Source organism: Bombus flavifrons, chromosome 13 (genome assembly GCF_040668555.2).
Source record: "Bombus flavifrons isolate JBK064 chromosome 13, iyBomFlav1_principal, whole genome shotgun sequence".
Taxonomy (NCBI): domain Eukaryota; kingdom Metazoa; phylum Arthropoda; class Insecta; order Hymenoptera; family Apidae; genus Bombus; species Bombus flavifrons.
Genome location: NC_138454.1, coordinates 6,379,287 through 6,400,539, shown reverse-complemented (window position 1 = coordinate 6,400,539; position 21,253 = coordinate 6,379,287). Strand labels below are relative to the sequence as shown.

At 42.0% G+C, this 21,253-nt stretch overlaps 1 protein-coding gene across 3 annotated transcripts in view; it reads right to left on the bottom strand.

Annotated features, from left to right (window-relative positions):
• The window catches only part of Calx (sodium/calcium exchanger 3), a 122,145-nt gene that overhangs the window by 98,041 nt on the left and 2,851 nt on the right, over positions 1–21,253 (bottom strand). For all 3 annotated transcript variants that reach the window (XR_011174803.1, XR_011174802.1, XM_069125613.1), the window contains exon 2: positions 15,482–15,754. Coding sequence is in view for 1 of the 3 variants with exons in the window: in XM_069125613.1 (XP_068981714.1) it covers positions 15,482–15,754 (273 nt within the window). In the remaining 2 variants the exon portion in view is untranslated. The remainder of the gene's footprint in view (positions 1–15,481; positions 15,755–21,253) is intronic.

Genomic DNA, 21,253 nt, shown 5'->3' with positions numbered 1-21,253 from the left:
ATACAGGGGAATAGAGTCACGTTTCATAGATATGTTCGCGATATGCAAATGAAAAAGGTCTGAATTTAAGATCGTTCGTGTATCGGCTCTAAGATCTATCGATCGTGTCGTTTCACTGAAAGTTTGACAAAGAGCGTTTGTTCGATCGTGCATCGAAAAATAATCCCATCAGCGGCGGTATTATGTTGATCCTGCGAGCACCATAGATAGGTACAGCGAGCTAGTCACGTTTATTTCATATTCCTCGTCCGTAGGATACCTTTACAAGCCGCTTAAGTTCGCATTCACGCGGACGTTTCAGCTATGGATCGTCGTCCGCTTTCATTCCTCGTCCTGGCTTTTGGCAGCTTTTACCTGCAAAAAAGCCCGCTCTAAGCGAGAAAACCACCGGAAGACGGTTGATATAGAAAATCAAAACTCATGCGACAATTGGCCTTCGATCGTAGAACAGGTTCCTCGTAACGAAGATTCGATGGCGAACAAGATCGATAAATGAACCTGAAATCGTCCGATGAAAAACGCTATACGATTCGTCGACGTACCAATTCTCTCTCTCTCTCTCTCTCTCTCTCTCTCTCTTACAGTTTTCTCGAATCAAGGAGTTTTATCGCGCGAAAGTAAATTCGACTTCTTCCAATTCGCCCCTCCTTTTGTCGATTTTCAGATAGTTTTTCTTTTTTTATTTATCGCGCTCATAAAGTTCTCATCTCACTCGTCAAGACGGTTTTTCTCAGATTTATCGTCCGCCACGGAATCCAGACGTTCGCCTCGTAACATAATCTGCTTTGTATGACCGTAATCTTGAAATATCGTTAATTCCTGTCTTCTAAATACCCGCTCGTTATCCTTATTTTTTAACACGTCCAGCGTTATTGGTCTCGTGCACAGCGTCCATTCAATTATCTCAGATTGCAAATAATGCCGTTGACTAGCTTGTCGTGCTGTTAAGCTTGCGCTTTCAAATAATCCTGAAACAAATACGTAGTTCGCTCCGAGTATCCATTACGTTCTCCCGTAGATCGTACGTTCTTCAACGATCTCGCGATATTCCGCTCGGCAATCGAACAATGTTTATGCCATCTCTGTTCGGTTATCGCGTTTCCTTTGTATCCGCAACGCCTTCATCTCGGTGTTACAATCGGTGCTACCTCATTCTCTGGCGAAATTAACAGGAAACTCGGAACGAACGCGTTCGCGGGCAAACCGCATCGAATTCGCGCAAACAGAGGAGAATCCTTGGCTGTTTATCTGTCTGATTGCGCGAGTGGTCTTTGCATAACGGTAGTCATCCGACCAAACACTTTCCATACGTAAATTATGACGGATTTGAGGCTTAGTCTCGAGTTAATCCGTGCAGAAATATACGTTGTAGAATGTATGGTATTGTGCAATAAATAAGTAAATATATAGATTCGATCCAGTAGCTATATATTTCTGTTGCGAATTCTCGACTAAAGAGCAACCGGTCAGGTCAAACCGATCGGTCGATATCGCGTACCTCGAATCACTCAACGCTCAAGGTGAAGGAGGTTTAATAGATCGAGTGTTACAGTAATCTAGCACTGTATTTGCACTTGTTGTATAAAAGCAAAGTGTGATCTTATGAACACGGCGGTGGCAAGATCTTGTTGTACGATGTCTGATGATGAACTGTCCTAGTATGTTGCTGATTCTCTCCCCCAGCCATTGAGTCTCGTCCGTTCGTCGTGCCTTCTCGACCGGAGTTTTTCCTTGACCTTTGAGTCCTTAGGTTGATAGCTCGGAGAGGACAGGCAATTCGAAATTCCCCAAAGAAGGGGATGGGCCTGTCCGTGCCATAAACGAACGGCCACTCAAAATTCCGAACAATTTCCAATGTAATTTTTACGTGTAATTAGTGCAACGTGATGTAAGCGCTATATAATTTTATATGCTTCTCTTCTCGTATGATCCTCGAGCTTTTACGATCAGCTCGGATGCGAACATTCGATAAATCGGTTCGACGATTTCGTGGCTGCAACGTGTAGATGTTCGTAGACGTTTCCCGCTAAAGAAACTTCGGTAATAATTTCATAAATGCATTCATTTTTGACAAAACTTGCGGAGAATTTGCAGATGAACAGAGCGGAAGATCGATCGAATGTTCTGTTCGTAGTTCGTCGACTTGATCAGACGCGTGTACAGTCTCTTGGCTGTCCGGTATCAGGATGATGTTTTTGTATGTCAATGCGATACACACACAGCGCTTTATGTTTGAAATCGCATCGAGAACAATTCATCTTTTATGAAAAGAACGAGCAGAGTCAAAAGTCGCTTACTAACTCGGATCACGATATTGAATGACCCACCCTTGAAAATCCATTCTCGCTCTGCCTTTTTTTGTTCTCTCTTACATTACCAACGCGCTATCTGGCCGGTTATTGCCATTCGTTTCTGTGCTCTCGAATACGTGGTCGAAGGAGATGGAAGAAGGGCTCCTTTAAGTGAAGACAAATACTTCAATTCCGAACAGTTATCCTTTTTGATTCCCTTTTAGTTCGGATGTTTCTTCTAGCTGATGTGTGTGTGTCTGTGTGTGTAGCTGGTATATAGCTGATATATAGAATTCTCTTTCTAGAATTAGTGTGTTTCGATAAGACGACGTTCGATGAGACAGCTTCCCTATAAGGTCGTTTAAGCAGACTAATTTAGCTTTGCTTCCAACGATAGTAATCGAAGAACCTAAGATGATTCGTTAGAACATAGACTAAGGCTAAGGTCGTATTTCGAGAAGAAACAGCTTGATAAATCTAAATCTTGATAAATCTTGATGATAAATCGAAATTTTGTAAATAATCAAAGAAGTCGTTTGATATGGTGACAATCGATATTTTTGAATATTTAACAGAGTAGAATGATACACATTCAACTCAGCTGAACTAAACAGGACAGGTTTGGTAACGCGGGATTGATTGTCGAATTTTTCAATTCCTTGTTACGATATATTCCTCCCTTTTCCGTGATCTTCAAACGAATCACGTTGTTACACCCTGTTCCACGAGATCGAAATCGCAAGCAGAACCGATGGGAAACATATTTTTACATGATTTATGGTTTCGGGAATCAAACAAGAAGCATCCCTTGGAAGCTATAAGCGAATCCGCCAAATCTAGTGCGATTTACGGCAGTGGAAATCGAGGATTTATTCACGAACCCTATGCGTGTGTCACGAGGAAGATTCGAAACGTGAACGTTCGCAATCATTCCCGAAAACCGTGGAAAATTATGACCCGGCCGAAAGTGCCGCTCGTAAATTTTGAACGTGCAATCAGGGGAAGGATAGCATAGAGCAGGATGAAGGGATGCAGCCTGTATACAGAGCGTACGGAGACTGAGAATCACGAGCGTGAGTGCTTGGTGTTGATCGATCGATCTTAGCTCGAGTCTGGTAATCCGTTAGCCTCTTTTTCCAAAGACACACGCACTCAAACGCGCGAAGAATGTCGTTTCTTGCGACGAAGGTGATCCGCTGAAGGTAATCTCGAGGCATGACGAATGATTCGTTGGATACTCGGCTGCCACCAACTGTTGTATACTTCCAAGTAATCTGGACACTCGCTTATATTTGACAAGATGTACTTTAACGCTAGAACTACCATACCAGTCAACTTGATTGGTTTTACAATTTTATTTTAAAATTCATACTCCATGTTATATTTTTTTTCCGCAATGATGTAGTGACTTTCGCAACGATAACTAAAAGAATAATATAATGAATTTTATTTTGTTTTTTATGTATTCAAACTCAAAATAATTTTATATTAAGGCCACTTATACCAATACCAGTCAAAATGTAAAAGGATCCTGTAATCTATTTATCGAACACCAATTAACCAGTTTCCTCGTTTTGTACAACTTCCCACGCATTTTTAAAATTTTTACCGCATATCATTCAATATGACGATATCAGTTATCAGGAAAATTTCGGATCGATCGCTGGATCGCTAGATGCTAACACTAGAAATACCACAGCAGTCAAAATGGCTGGCTCTACAATTTTATAAATGTGTCAACCGTCGTTTAGGGATCCCAGATGGATTAATAATACCAAAAATCTACAAGAAAGTAATAAATCAATAGATATAAAAATATTCTATTATTACGTATTTTTTAAAGACCAGTCATTTTGTCTGTGTTAGAATTTAATCTTGAAATTAAGATTAATAAACTGTGGAAGACACAATGTTTGTATTGAAACAATACTATATGATTTTTATTAAACAAAGTTATAGTAAAATACAAGTAAACGTTATGAATGTTGACAGTTGGCTAGTTATTCTCAGACTGACTAAGTGATCCATGGCCCTTGAAAAGATTTTGAATCCCCACTCTCTATACAGTAATGAGTGTGACCTATGTGGATGTCTTTGTGGCGGCACGTGTTACGGAACCTTCCAGCAGCTTCGCGATGCAAAGCGCTATGCCGTCAAAGCGCGACACCGACGTGCCGAATGTTCCGTCCATATCCTTATACTTCTTCCGCCGAATTCTCGGAAGAGCATGCACGCGCTAGCAGCCGCGGTACATCTAACGAACGCACGCTAGTGGGGATAGCGCTGGGCAACGAAGGGAATGATCCGATCGATCGCCTCATCTGTACGCGATTAATATCGTTGTATTCTAACAGTCTGGTTTTGGTAGAAATGGCTTCGTGTTAACTATCGGTAGTTCTAGTGTTAATCAAGTGATTTTCCAGTGATTTTGTTCTTTGTGCTCGCTGGACTGCGCTATTTGACGCAAATTTAAAGACGCAAGAACGCATAGAAGCGTAGCATGAAATATACAAAAGTGGGTGAAACACCATCAGAGTATTTATTGCAATTTTTAATAGATCAAACGAATCTCTGTTTGAGTTCTGTTTCTTTACCTATGCTCGTAGAGATATGAATTTGCATAAAAATTAATACGGATCCTGTAATCCTCTTAATTCTAATGATCAGCTATGATTATGTAACGCGATAAAATTGATTCTTTCTCGTCGATATGCGATAATAGATCGGCTTTTGTATTATAATTGTAAAGGCTTGCAGCACTACTTTCTAACTTGACAAACTCTTTATCTTGAGATTCTCAGCGTACGAACGCTGAGCCCAACCGAGAGCGTTCAGACGCAGACGTCTGACCTTTGCGGAACTCTTCTACTGTGCATCTAACGAAGCGTAGTATCGTTCTACTGTTACTACAAATCGCACAAAGTGTTCAAGTACTTACGAGCGGCGGTATTTTACACGATATCGCCGTCGACACTTATTTAGGGAGAAATCGCAAGCCTCTTTCTTCCGAAATCGATGTAGGAAAATCAAGCGGCGTCGTAAGTGCTCTAAAATTACGAAAAACAACGGTTCCACTTGGATCTGCGTTCCATTTTGGAAAATCGTTGCTTGCAAGTTCCACGTCAAGGTGTCGAGAGGTAAGACAACAATTCCAGCTACTTTCGAGTAAGAATTTAAATTACCATAATTTCGAATGTAAATTGTGTCGTTAAGTATAGAGGGTGTGCAACGACGTTGATATTTTCATGTGAAACACGAACTTCCTTATACCTTATCCACCAAGTATAATCTTGGACGTTTGGAAATCGTGGCACGAATCGGCGAAAATTGTGATTATATATATATATATATATTATACAGGGTAGTTGGTAACTGGTGGTACAAGCAGAAAGGGGGTGGTTCTACGTCAAAAAAGAAGTCGAAAATATAGAATAAAAATTTTTTTTTAATTTTTTTTTTTTTAATTTTTCCATCGAGACAACGATCTACAGTGAGATCTGTTATAACGAGACGTGATAAAGTGCACGCGTACCGAGCGAAAATTCAAAGTCGATTTTCTCGAAAACAAAGCCTCAAACGAAAAATTTTTATTCTATATTTTCGACTTCTTTTTTCGCGTAGAATCACACCCTTTCCGCTTGTACCACCAGTTACCAACCACCCTGTATATATAGCGATGCTCGACTCAATGGGAATACAAAGTTACAAGTTAACAAAATTGATCAAGTGTCTTTCCAACATGACCACGCTCGTAATAATAACAGAAAGTACGACGAGTCTCGACCGACCGTATTATTCGAGTCTAACCAGCTTCTGTGAAATTTTCGCGTTATTTATACATCCTGATTGTTAGAATCGGAATTCTCTACGCAATTTTAAGTATTTTAAGAAACGAGTCAAGTATTTTAAGTACAGAGAGATAGTACACCCGTTATAAGAGCCACGAAAAAGAATTTCGTTTGTATCGACTACTGTTGAATTTCCTCTATCACGTTCTATTATTTCCCATGGAAACCTAAACGATTTTACGAGCGAGCAATTGAAGAATAAATTACTTAGAAAGGTGGAACACAGTTGTTTTGGAGACAACAGGTAGTGCGTTATTCAGTGGCAAATACCATGCAAGATAATCAAATTATAAAAATTGCAAAGTGAAAAGGAGTACAGGAAAATAAAGTGACGTTTTATAGAAATTCCCGCGATATGTAAATGGAAAATTGCGTAGTAAGATCGCTCGTGTATCAGCTTTAAGATCCATCGATCGCATCGTTTCATTGAAAGTTTGATGAAGAGCGCTCGTTCAATCATGAACCGAAAAGTAATCCCATCAGCGGGGGTGTTACCGCTGAATCTTCTCTATTATACTCGCATAAGAAGCGTGAAAAATGAATAGACATATCGTTAATAATTTTTCAATTTGTACAAATCACATTCCTCTCGAACGTTTTCACCAGATTATCTTCGAGCGCATGAAATTAATCATTTCGATCGTTCAACACTCTGCATTCGTAAAACACATCATGAAGCGTGTAAAAAATCGTGTCCAACGTAGATTCTTAAAAGGATAGCAGCGAGACATATGATCCGCCCGTGTCTTTTTATCTTAAAAACTATACACCCGTTCTTTTCAATTTAAATATTTTTATAATATAAAAAAAATTATTAATATAATAATAAAATAAAAAATAATACCTTAAAAAATATAATAATAATAAAAAATAAATATAAAAATAAAAATATAATAATAATAAAAAATAACACCTTAAATTACTTTTATGGAAATATTAATTTCTTAATACTAAATATTTTTTAAGCTTCCTACGGTAAACTTAATCCTTTTAACCGAATGTGTCAGTCAAGAAGCTTCACAACGAAATTTTTCATGACTCTGTAACGATGACGTCTAGTAGCGAGTCATCGTCAACAGTTGTTACTTATAATAACCGTTCTTATAATTACCTTTATCAATTATTATTTTCTTTATTTTTACCTTTGTATTTAAAGTACGGCTAACGAGTGTTCCCCGTTAACAAATATTTACAGCGTCTAAAAGCATGGCGACACGAACTTGTTCGTCGAGCTAACATGCCGCCTAAAGAAGAACAAACCATGTTCTTTAGGAATATGCATTCTCGAGTACTGCACGCTCGGAAAAAGAAAGAACCTTCACACCTGTCCGAGATGTCTCTCGGAAACACGTCTCCATTGCGAAAACGTTAGAAGGCAACTGTCGAGATACTCGAGTCGAGCTGGCTCGCTGGCGGTAGCTCGCACCGCATGTAAATTGCACGAATTACCGATGTGGGAAGACGCGTAATGAGTTCCGACTTTGAGTCGAGTCGAACGAATTAAGAGACATACAGTGCGCGCCAACTCTGCTCACGAAAGAGTTCGCCATCGAGGACTTTTCACTTTTCGGCCAAGTTTCCGCGCCATTGACGTTTCATCGACTAAATGTTCCTGTTCGCGGGACTTTTAATGAGCGTCGACATCGTTAGGACCCGCTTCGAAACTATCCTCGCGTGTGTCACAAAGTTGCACGTATTATACGTAAATACATCGATGCGAGTTTCAGGATTTCTATGACGTTTCGATAGGCGAGTCCGCAGCGCGATATATTTCGAAACGCGAACGAAAGCTCGATAAAGCGAGCATGAATAACAAAGGAACTCGTGACGAGTTGAATTCTCTTAGGTCGGCCTCGACAGGCAGAAAAGGAAAAAGAAAATGCTTTTTCTTTTGTTCCGGCGGCGAGACAGAAACGTATAATTTATACATAGTCATTGGATTAGGATTCGAAAGTTTCAATATTCTGCAGCTTCTTTTAGCTTTAGGTCGGTGCATATGAAATACGAATTCGAAGCTCGAATTCGATGAAACAACATCGTCTATTAAGTCTTTTGTCAATCGATAATAATCGTTAATTAATTTTTCCTTTTTTCTTAATAAGAAAAAATAGAATTGAATGTTGGGAAGATATATAGTAAAAATATCGGAACGCACGTTCATCGACTGTCACGAATAATTGCAATAACTCGTGTGATTTTCTTCTATCAATTTAAATTCCGAGAAACCAACATAAATACTGCGAAGATTGTTTAACGTACAAATTATTTTAAACGAAACTGTAACTACTGTATCAGCTCAGTTTCAAGAACTATATTAATTCTACAATAATTTAATTCTACGAGTAACAAGAATAATTAAACTAATTCGTTTGTGCATGCAATCGCGTGCAAATTGATTCGATTAAATTTATGATTACGACGATTTGGGAAAATTACGCTCCGACTAGATTATACTTAAGCGACGTAGAATTGCGTCGATCTGCTGCATGAACCTAATTCAATGACCACGGACAGTACAGAATTTTTGATCGAAACTCATTCGTCCACGGTAATTCATACCGCTCACGTTCCCGGATAATTGCGAATTCCAGAGTTCCGGCAAGTCAAATCTAGCGAAGATGTCACGCTGGGAAATTGGAATTCGTCACGGGCAGCTGCGACGTCGACTTAAAACACGTTCCACGGTGATTTATCGCGCGAAGAACAACGCGTTCCGCCATGCGACTCCGAAAACCGACGACTCTTGAAACTCGCCGTGCGAGCGTTTCTCCTCTTTCCTGGGCGCGCAAAATTTACGCGACCTCGTGGAATTCTCGCCTTCCTCGAGCGCGCGATTCTTTCTTAAATATTCCAAAAGTCGTCTGGCGGTGTTAGGTCGGGGTTAGGTTCGTCAGCTTTCTTTGTCAGCGACGTCTAAAAGTCGAACGGCGATTAAATGGATTACAAGTTTTAGAGCAGCTGGTGTAACGCGATAACCGCGTCGTCGAAAACTTGTTCGTCGTTCCTACGCACAGCAGCTGCGAGAAGCGTCGACACGCCGTTGTATTCGTCACAAAGTTTACGGTATAACTGATCAGACTAAAGTATGTGCACTCCTGTGTCGAGTTTGACATCAGTTTTTATCTCAGGAGCTCCTTTGTCGAGTCCCATCTTTTTTTTGTGAAACGTGCGGAAGAAAACCAGGATTGTCCTGGAAATTGTTTCAAGATATACCATACACTAAAAAATTACAAAATACAACAATAGTGTGAATGAAACTGGTATTTAAGTGAATTCGATGAAACAATATCGTCTATTAATCTTTTGTCAATCAATAATAATCGTTAATTAATTTTTCCTTTTTTCTTAATAAAAAAAATAGAATTGAATGTTAAGAAGATATATAGTAAAAATATCGGAACGCACGTTCATCGACTGTCACGAATAATTGCGATAACTTGTGTGTTTCTTCCTTTATTTATTTAAATTGTCTTATTTTTCAGTTAAAGTAAATTTCAAGTAAAACACTTAAAAGCGTTGGGAGCTGCTGGTAACGAAATCGAAATAAAATTCAGGGTGCAAAGGATTAAATTCCGTATCGCTCTCCAGTATCTTCGTACAATCATAAGAATCTGATACTACGAACATGAAACATCGAATCTGGTGAAGAAACGCTTGATCGACGAATAAGTCTATGCGCAATTACTTCTTGTAGTCGGTGTGCGTATTAACGAGGATTATAGTCGGAGATATCAATTTATTATCCGGTGGAAACAAAACGTTTCTTCATCCGTCGATTAAATGTTACACGATTTTTAGATGGGGCTAGCTAGGGTGAGCAGGCTTGTTTGCGTTTTTACGAGGAAAGGCTGGAAGAAAGAAGAGGGAGTGTCCGAGATACGAGGGTGTTTAGCACTTGAGAAGTTAACGGGGTTGCCGGGGAATGAAGGGTACGCAGGGGTGTAACACGCCGCATTTTACGGGCTTCCCGCCCCCATATTGGCCCACTTACTAGCTCGTGCTTTTTTTATTCGTCCGACGTCTCTCGATATTCTCTCGTTCCCATCGCGCCCCTCTGCTTCCCACTTTGTCAGTCTTATCATTGTCCGTTATCACAGCCGTTCGAATCTGTGCCCCTCCCCCCGCCAAGATCGATTTCGCTATTCCAAGTAATATTCGGATATCGACGTCGAACAAACATACTTATACCGTTTTGTTTCGTTTCGTTGCGTTTCGTCCGCGTGGAAATCCATTCGATTCGAAACAGACTTCGAAAAATAGCGGCGCGATTCGAATTGCAACGCAAACAACGTAGCAAAGGAGAGCCGGAAAGGGAAAGCGATATAAACGTCTATCGAGATATCATCTGTCGGGAAGAGGAACTCTCTATTCGATGGTACTTGCTTTGCAGCAACTCTGTTCCTCGGCTTTTCACCATGGTTCTCCGCTTTCCGGCGAGAAAACTGGAGAAACGAAAGCCGTTTGTCTGGAACAGAAGAGACGACGAAAATTCTATCTCGCGGGACGAGCACGTCGCCGCGACGAGTTTCGCGTTTCACCGCCGTCGCCGCTTCTCTGGCCGAAAAACTGCGGAGGCGAAGCTTTAGAAAACGTGGCGCCCGGAAATAAAACGAATCCCGGCGTCGCTCGCAGCGTTTCCGTGCTGCGCCCCCTGTCTCCCGCAATTTATTCGAAACCCTGAAATTTCCCGGATATTTTGTAAATCGGGCTTTCGCCCGTGTTCGCCTCTCTCCGCAAACTGTGTTCCATAGGATCAGAATCGTCGAAACGCGCCGCTTCCTTCAGCAATTTTCAACGAATCGTCCGGATGAAACGCCCCGGAACCACCTGGTTCTCGCCAAATGAGAAAGCTTGTCCTTCTTCGATCCAATTTAAGAAATACGCACGCTCCTCGTCGCCTGTTTTTACTTTAATTCCAAGACGAAAAGGAAGTCGTGCGAGATGTGCCACGTATCTTCTGCGACTAAGTAGAAGGAGGAAACCAGTGTATTCCGACTATTGGGTTGGGTTCGGACTAACTCAATATTTACACATTCGTTAGCGCAACTGTATATTACGTTTTTACGCCTGTGTTTCTTGTCTTGCGTAGAAATTTTCTCAGTGAAAATATCGTACCGGATATCAGTATGTTTCTACATAATTATAGACTTGCGACGAAACGATAATACGCTATACATTAGCGATTACTCCTCGAAGCCTAACCATTCGCGTGACAAGTGCGTCATTTTCGTCGCGAACAGGAAAAGATTGGTTTCTCCGGCGGAGAGGAGGCAAGTGCTTCCGGCGAGATAAGCGACGTTGGACGTAATTGAAGACGAGTGTAGTTCGCCTGTGAACGCGTGCGCTTCGCGGTTGTTCTTTCGTGACTTCCTTGCTCGTGTCGAAGAGAAAGAAATTCGTAGAAAAGGAACGATCGAAAGTGCGCATGGAAAGCAGGATTAATGAGCTCGTAAAAAGACGAGATCGCGCGTGAAAGGGACACGACAGCGATTCCACGAAAGCGATCCCTTTTTATCGTTGCCCACTGGCCCCGATTTTTTCATCATTTCTCTCTCTAATTTCTCCCTCGTTGTCTATTCAAAAAGGACGTTCGTTAAACCAACTGGCAATCGAAAAGCCGAACGACCAAACGCGAAAGAGCTTCAGGAATTCCAGTTTTTCGATAAATTTTATGACTCGATGGAATCTGACGCATTTTTTTACATACAAGATTATCGATAAAATAAGATAAAATAATATGCATACGCTACTGAATCAAGATAAGTAGAAGAGAAAATATTAACATTCGTAAAAGGGACTTGTTTCCTTTTGACAAATACAAAAGTCATATTTTCGTAGAAAATTGCGATAGTCAACGTACACGATATATGTTCTCGCGTAGAACGATATGACGCTAATTAATAAAATTAAATAGTCTCCCTTCGATTGTATTAGGTTGTCCAAAGACTTTCTTTCGTTTTATAAGGAAATAATAGATGCATAACATGTTTTGTTCTATTAGGTCGTCCGCAAAGTTTCTTTCGTTTTATAAGGAAATAATAAACGCATAATGTTTTTTTGTTTTATATTAGTTTTTTGAATTATGCACGAACGTAGTAATAGAAATAGAACGAAATGCATCATACCTAATTCAATAAAATAATATAAAACAAATTATTGTTCATCCGTTATCATCTTATGGAACGAAAGGAACTTTTCGGACAACCTAATGTTACTACAAAATGGATCGTAATTCAATAAAATGATGTTATTTCCATATGAAACGTAAGACACTTTTGGGACAACCTAATGGATCGTTTAAAAATTGTTCGTAATTGAATCTGACAGATTACAAGGAAGATTGCTCGGCCTGAAGCTGATATCCTACTATTTCAAAATTCCTATATTACCCTACAGTTTCGAAAGCAGTTGCTCGAAATAAATTTAGAAATGTTTGATAAAGAGCTTAGGAAGAAGTTTCCTAGAACAGGAATTAAAAGAACCGAGGATACGCTCAAGTAGAACGAGACCATCATAGATCAGACTCGCCGCACAAGGAGTGTACGCGAAGTTCGACCGTGTTCACAGCCAACAAACATGTTTCATCGATAAAAGCAACGGATCCGATGTAGCTTTCCACAGCTGAACCACAGATTTCTGGTAAATTTGCCTCCGTCCCGTGTTTTTCATTCCAGACTGCATTCTTTATCGACTCTTCCTATTCTTAGTTTCTTCGCGCACCGCTATGGGACTCGCCTTCACACTTCCACGTTCTTTGTGTCATTCACCGGCGATCCGTCGATTTCATTTTACGTACACGACAAATCGCGAGAATTAACGTTACTCACTTTGCAATCGATCAACGAGGATACCGCTCTATTACGGCGGAATGTGTTAGGAACTGTGGCTAAGTAAAATATAGCTACGACACGGCTTGGAAAAAGTTGACTTGTCAACGCTTTCGGTACAATACTCGGAAGCTTTAGAGAAACTTGAGAATGACCACGAATTAGCAAGCGTTCATGAACAACGCCCAAGGGAAGTAGCAGCCATTGACTAGCAAATTAACCAGAAGCAACCCGCCGAGTCTGGTTGACATTTCGAATTTAAAAAACAAATAAGCTTCTCAGCTTGCTTTGCGCAGCGTTTAAACGACATCCAGCGAAAAGTTGATCCGTGGGAAGGAAAGGAGTCGGGCGATCCTTCGCCCTTTCACTCACATTACAATTTCTTCGAAAAAAGCAACTTCCACCCTGGTCTGTTGCCGACTGAGGCTAAACGGAATGACAGATTTCTAACGATCAGAAGACAATTCGAAAAATTTATTACTGCGAGTACGTGTAAACGATCATGAATTTGTATTTTCTTTTCTGGAACGTTTCGAACAGCGGCTTGATTTTTATCGATTGCGAGTTGCTTTTCGTCAGTTTGCTCAACTGGCTGGAAATCGGAGCCTCTTTCTTCCAACGTTCGTGGAATATTTTCCAGGAGAACTCCCCTTCGAATACGAAGTTTGCGTGATGAATCTCGAAAATGGCTCGCGTGCGCGTTTGCGAAGGAGCGACTCTCCATGCTCTAATTATTCACTGGACGATTGATAATCGTCGAACCAGATACGATAACGACTGATCGTTGATTTACACGCGACGAAACAGCCGCTCCTTCGAATTATGCATCGTTGCCCCGCGTTTACCTCAACCCATCGAGCAGCTACCATTTAATTTATTCGATCGAGCCAGTCAACCAGCTTTAAATTCCATTAATCGTAGCCCACAACGGGATGCATAATGTTCGAGCCGGCGTTCTTCGATGACGTTTCTCGATTGTACCAACTTGCTGTAGCTTCCGATCATCGATCCTCTTTGGAACGCGAATTGTACATATTTCTTTGTGACTTTGTTTCCTCCACAGTTACTTCACAGTCCGGTGAAAAAGTAACGTTATCGAAGAAACGATACGAGCGAAAACACACAGTTACGTCACATATATTGGTATCGTTCTATCGTCTCTGACAGCGTCTCTGCGAGTTTCGATACGTTCGCGTTATCAAAATGATGTAACGTCGTAATAAAATCTGCGCGAAACTAAAGTTTCCCTTTTCGGACGCCGAAAATACGTAATCCATGGCATTTGTTCCGCGAGCAAGACGTTAACTTGCAACTTTCTCTTGCTGTCTCTTTATAAGGTATACCACGCTTGACAACTATGAAACGGGTGAATTTTTCTAACACCGCTGTGTACGGTGCTTTATGTCCTGGCTACATCGCTAGATGACCCCTCTTAGATCTTTAATATCGTAATATCGTTCCCTAAGCGTGGCCCCTGGGTCGTTAAGAGCTCGTGTTGTGACATGTTACGAAAGGAGAAACGATTCGCTCGTGCCACGTGGAACCTCGACATCTTGTACGCCGTCTTATTGCCTACGTAGCAGTAATAAGCGCTACTCGTAACAGATAAGCATCAGGTCCTCCGATTTTTAGACGACTGGTCGTAAAGTATCGCGTAATTACAAGGGTGCCTCGATCAGATATTTAATACGATCAGAGAGCCACTGTGCAGTGAAATGCACAACGTTGGACGGTGACCGTTGAAAATTCGATTAAGGTCAAGAATAAATTTCCACGCTTCCCTGTCGATCCCCGCGCCTCGTCGCTTCGAAACGCCATTCAGCGAATAAAAACGCGGCTTGATAACTGATGATTGGCGATCGCCCCCAGTGAATTACCTAATGCAAAGCTCTTTACGGAGCTAGTCGGTGAGAAACCAATTAAGGTCGTCGATAAATCTGCCTCGCGTCCATGGATTTCGTTGCGTTCGAAATCCACCCCTAACTTTCAGCCGCGTCCTATCCCCCAGTTAGGCGTGTGCTACACGCTTCGAGTTTCAGCTCTATCTTACGTGATCAATTATCTATAAATACAGCTGTGACTCTGGAATTTTTTACGTCACAGGCGCGCTCCAATTTCTCCGCTCTACGTTCGCAGAAAAATGCCAAACGTGCGATGTAAACGATAAATTTCGCACAGCCAACAGAAGTTCTCTCGCGTTTTCCTCGCTAATCAACTCGCGGCTAATAAACTCGACTACTGGCGATAAAAGAATACGATTGCAAAACCGACTCGAAGGATTCGGTAGAGTTAGCTCGCCAGTCGTTTGCATGACCGCGTTGCAACCAACCTCTCCGAATTCAGTTACATACGGGTCCTAGTTCTTGTAATCTAATCATTTAATCGGACCGTAATACGCTCGAGTATCAAAATATAGGTTAACTAATCAACCTGAGGCGAACTGTTGTCGCTATTTAACTACTGGCGCGATCGTAAACCTTGAAATTTTATGGAGACGCTTATGTGCAGCACTTACTCGGTCTGATTGTCCTCGAAGGTGAGCGAGCCCTCCGTGTGCATGTATTGCTTGGTAGGCTTGGCCGTTCCTTCGATGGTGCGATAGGGGATGGTCACACGTCCCCTGGCACCGCTGTATCTCACCACCCGCAAAGAAAACTGACCAACGCTTTCCACCAGCTCGATGTCTCTTTCGGGGAAGCCGAACACGCCGCTGTGATCGTCGTCGAGGATCATCACTGTCGCCAAGCTAGGTGACACCAGCATGGCAGGCTGCGACGCGTTGCTCAATCTGTAACATCATCGTCGTCGTTGTTAGCGTCTTAGTATTGTGAGAAATCTGGAGACGTTCGAAGTTTCCACATCCGCGTGTATCTCGACTAATTTCCACGGATACTAAAATGTACTTGGAATGAAACGCATTTAACCTTGTCGTTTGATCCTTCGGTATAAAGCCATCGATGAAACCAACGAGTAATAGGAATTGATACCAACATGGATAAAAGATAGGTTGAAAGTTAATCTTGCGAAGTTAAGCCACGTTAAATGTAACCGTCCGATGTTGGGATGTTGGAAGGACGAGGTTTTTGTTTCTACAATAGCCGTGTTCGTGTAAAGTTTCTCGAGATTCCAGAAAGGAATGTGCAATTAGAGCGATGTTAATTTTAACTGAATATTTGATCCCACTTACTGGACCGAGGAATAAACACGTTGTTCCGTCGTAACTTTGAAAATGCGATGAAAACGTGAAACTCGTGATCTAATTGCACCAAGTGTCCAAATAGTTATAGATGGTACGCGATAATAGCGTGATAAAATATTCCTATCGTATTTACTAAATCATTGAACGCCGGACTGGGTTTCAGAACTGTCTCGGACCGATTGTTCCGCCATAGGCATTCGTCATCGTGATGCATCGCGTCGTAACGTTGCGAGGCACAGCTCGCAATGGAACATTTCCGCCGATCAAACCGGCCCATCTAAGCTAATTGCTTTTCTTCCGAGAGCAAACTTCGGATGGAGTCGGTCAGATAAGCGAGACTCGAAATAACTTGGAACCCGGCTGCACGAGTTCCGCTGGAGCTTAATGTACCGCGTTTCTTCGCTTCATCGGCAACAGGGGAGGAATTCTAGCGCTCGTGCAGCCTCGTTTCCCCTCCTTTCCCCGTGGCCTGTGGCATGAACATGTAATCGAGAACTAGTCCTGAACTGATATCTGAACGTATGAATTCGCCATAGACTCGAAATTCTCTGCTCGTAATTACTCTCTCTCTCTCTCTTTCTCTCTCTCTCTCTCTCTCTCTCTCTCTGTCCCGGATCCGGGCCTTCGTTCTAACGATCGCCACAGCGAAATAAAAGCAACACCGTGCAACGTTTCGCTCGTTATCGAGGCCTGTCCATCTTGTTCAACGGCGACACGAACGCCGAGGAAATAAATTTTCCCCCTGTGACCGCCGTTTCTCTCGCGAGAAAGCTCGAGCGTGTCGCCAGATCGACGAAGATTATCGCGAAGTTAAGAAAATCATTAGGACTCGCAGGATTCCTTGAAAATCGTCGTGTTTGCGCTCGTTTGCGCTGGCCTGATCTACGCCGATTTCGACCCTCGATGTTATCGGCTTTCCTTGATAACGACGCTAAACGCGCGGTAGATGTTGAACTTTGTCGCCGCACGACGGAAGTAAGAAGTTCTAAAGCATTCTAAGAACGAGAAATACAAAACGAGGGATGGATCGAGTGTTTCGAGCAACCATTCCAGAAATATTTTCCTTAAACTGTGACGGAATTGCGGACTGTCGTGAAGCAAGTACAGGGGCACTTACAGACAACCTTATTAAGGTTCGTTAAAGCCATAAACGAGATTATTATTCGCTATGAAACTTATAGAGAGATAGATAAAGACTACAGACTAGATAGGATAGAGACTGTATAAGGCTGCATAAACGGGAGTGTAGCGATTCTAATTGCGCAATCTAATGACTGACCTACCAGCAATTCCGCTAAAGCGATTCTCCAAAGATCGGTTAGCGAAATTAGAAAAGATCGTTTCGCTTCCATTTCTCAACTCTCAACGCGAGGCGAACGTCGATGGAATTGACGGAATCTTCGAAGTGTACTTTGGCCGGAAACAGTCCCCATCCAGTTGATAATCTCAAACGCGATTACCTCGGAATACGAGCAAGAACGTTCTTCATAGCGTTACCATCTAAGCGTTTGACTATCGAAGATAGAACGAGTGTCGAATGCATGAGAAGAACGGAGCTGGGCAACGGGACGTTCGAACGATCCACCATGCAACGAGCACACTCATAAGTTCTAATCAGGACGTTGCTACCAACATGATCACCAAATAAAAATAGTGGAAGTTACATTGATGAACGATGAGTTACGTTTTACATTTTCTGTCAAACGCAATTTTGTTATAAGTGCAATTTTAAAATTCCCAAAATTTCTCTTCTATTTGATTTTCAGGCCAAACACGTATCTCTCTGTACCCATTTCATAATTGTAGAAATATCGTTCGGCTTTTACAAACCTGGTCCACTATATTTTTACGCAATTTAGGTTTTCTTCACTTTTACCTATTTTATTTTTGAACATTTCTTTTCGCTCATAAATTAAGCTGCTGCCAGCACACGTCATCGTAGACACCTACACGGTCATTCGAATTTAGAACATCGTGGTTTCCGCTAGATGTTCGGTCCGTAACTATTGCACAAAATTCCAAGAATTCGTGCGCCCTACTTTTAAGACTGCGCGATGGAGGTAGTTTGGAGAGAAATTTTTGTCGCTCTTAATCCAACTAGCTGGTACTTGTGCCGAGTACTGCGGAGCATCGCTGCCGTATTTCAGTTGCCATTTTCGCGCGGTTTTCGTCTCTTCGTTGGATAAAAAGCCGAGTATTCGCGAGAAGACCACGAGTGCCTCGTAACGAACTCGAAGATTCTGCGGGCGACCGCGATACCCGAGAGTAAATGAAACTTTTTCGTCGACGGTGTTCACGTCGCACGAGTTCTCCAAAATAGCGACCGACCTCGAGAACTCTCGTGCGTGTTCATTTATGATCTGTCAAAGGTTGTTCGTCGCGACGATTAATCGACGAATCGACGCTAATTGACGTACGGACGTGCGTTGGCGTCGGTGTTGGCGTCAATGAAACCGCGAGCAGACAACCAGTCCCTTTGTGCGCGGAGTTTAAGCGGTAATGTAATAGCGCGCGCCATCCGGACCAAAGTTAATTGAAAGATGCGCTGCCGGCGATTATCAATTCGCTATCGCGACTAGATCGTCGACCGGCAGACGCCCTCGAGTGTACGTCTGGTATCGAATCCGCTTCCTGTTTTTCACGGTGCAAATAGGACGTCCTGGTTGCTCTTCCGCGAACGCTGATCGAGTCTCGTCGACCACATCTTCTCGTGGAACAGTCACAATCGAATGTTTAGAAACGTGTTGTAATTTGTCCTTATGATCGTCCGAACAGTCGAACAATTGGCAAGAGACGCGACGTCTGGCGTTGCGTGTAACGGACACAGTGTATATGGGAAAGCTTAATACCAGCTTTAATAATCTCAAATTGATTCGCGTCCAAATAGAAAGTCAGCATGTTTTCTTAGGAAACGTGCGGAAGAAACGATATCCAGCCTGGACGTTAGCGTAGATAAGTTTGTCAAATTGTCGGCACACCTTACTCGATAAAATTCGATACGTCTGTATTCATAAATGAAGGAGCACGAATTAGAATCGTACGTGTCTGGAACTTGGTCCTGTCTGCGATCGATTCACGCGGCCTTCGTAACAACGTCGTCGTATAAAAGCCAAACGAATTCTCTAAGACTTTTGTTTGGAACGTCGTGTGGAAAGGACGAAATCGGTCTAATCCTCTAATCCCCGAGTCATAGAAACAAAAGGAACAACTGAGCAATCTCGTCGCTCGTTACTCCCTGATGATCCTTGCAACAATGTACATCCAAGTTCCTTTTATTTATCTCCATCCTGGCTGGATATTGTAGCTCGACCTCGGCCCAGTTTCATCACGGTGTAACAGCGGCGAAAAAGGAAAACGTTTTTCAGAGTTCGATGTATACATTTCACGGAAACAATGAAACATTTTGTAATATTTCTCTCGTTCGTTTTTCCACGTCGCGTAGCTGAACGATTTTTCAAGGTCCGACATGTTTGACAAAAACGCGCTGTCCCATTGTTCCTTTGATTCCTCGTTTCTCCGCTTCCCGGATGAGCACATTCAGCGGTTGCAGGCAATTCATCGTTGTACGTTGGCCTACCCACCAAAAGTTTCACCTTCTTACGACATGGCGTTCGTCCTTGCCCCGCCCTAATCGACTATCATTCCTACCCTTGAAATTTCCTTCGTGTTTTGCTTTTTGACGTTAACGCGTTAATCGCCACGATGGTTGCCGGTGATCGATGCTATTAAATCTTTTGTTACGATTAAAATAATGAAATTCATTTCATCGAGTAAATAATTTTCAACGATGCGGATCACTTGGATTGATGACATTGTCGGATAAAGTACGGTATAGTATTTTGCAAAGATTAAACATTACGGTCTGGTATACCTCGATCTATCGAGGTAAATAAAATTCACGTGATAGTCAACGTATTAATACGGACAAACGTGACAAGTAATCTGCGGATTTTATGGAAATTTGTCTATAGGAGAACAGATCTAATTCATAGGAAATCATAAAGTTTTGCAGCTTCCAACAAATATCACTCCGTTTCATATACATTTTCAAATTCGCTTCAAATTTAACCAATATGACATTAGGTGTTTCATCGAAGTACTCTCGAAATTTCAAAATATTTCATACAACGCACATGACATGTTCGTAAGAAGTTCCTACGAGTGTTCAAATACTTTCGTGAACCGATGTAGGTGGCACGAACAATCCTACTTTACTAGAGATGACGTAAACTGCTACTTATGCTTATCACGAGTGATTCGATCACGTTTGTTCCCAATTACGATTATACTTTCTACAGCGATCCTTGATTTCTCGTGATCGCCTCTAATTGACAGAGACCATAAACGTTCTTTACATTTTATATTAACCGTATCAAAGGAATATTAGGATTTTGAAATCGAAGGCAACTATTCGTATCTTACTCTTCGAGAGACTGATATCTTTATGACGAACATAAAGAGAAGCAAATTGAATTATTTTCTAGTTTTGTTATTGAATAAAATAATGCAGATACTTTCACGCGAACCTTGTCGAATTATTTTATAGCAAAAAATAAAGAATTACGATCGGCTAACGATCAGACACAGTCAGCCAATTCAGTCAAAATGAAAGAATCACACGGTGACCGCGTCGTAAACGAAGTTAGATTACGACCGTGATCGTAATTCTACGAATCGCCGTTGATGATTTTCCACGACATGTCCTATATCTCATTACAGTTGTAATGCTGTGCAAGTTCAAGCAGATCCGAGAGGACTGACACGTGGTCGGTCAATCGGTCGCAAACCTTTCGCACACCAACGACTTGCCGCCCTGCCACCTTTCATCCGACCGATTATCTCTCGAAAGCTTAATGCGATTTCGAGCCACTGATTCGTCTCTAGCTTTAATAGACAGCTAGCGTGCGCCACAGGGACACTCGTTCGAGTTTCCGCGTCGTCATTGACCGTGGCAATAAAACTAGAGGTACGTGTAGTTCCGCAGTCCGATCTCTACGCGTCCTTGATCTTCTCCTCTGAATATCTTTGCCGCTCGTTCGACCGACATTTCCGGCATGGAAGTTACCCCTCTCGCTTTTCCTCTCGCGG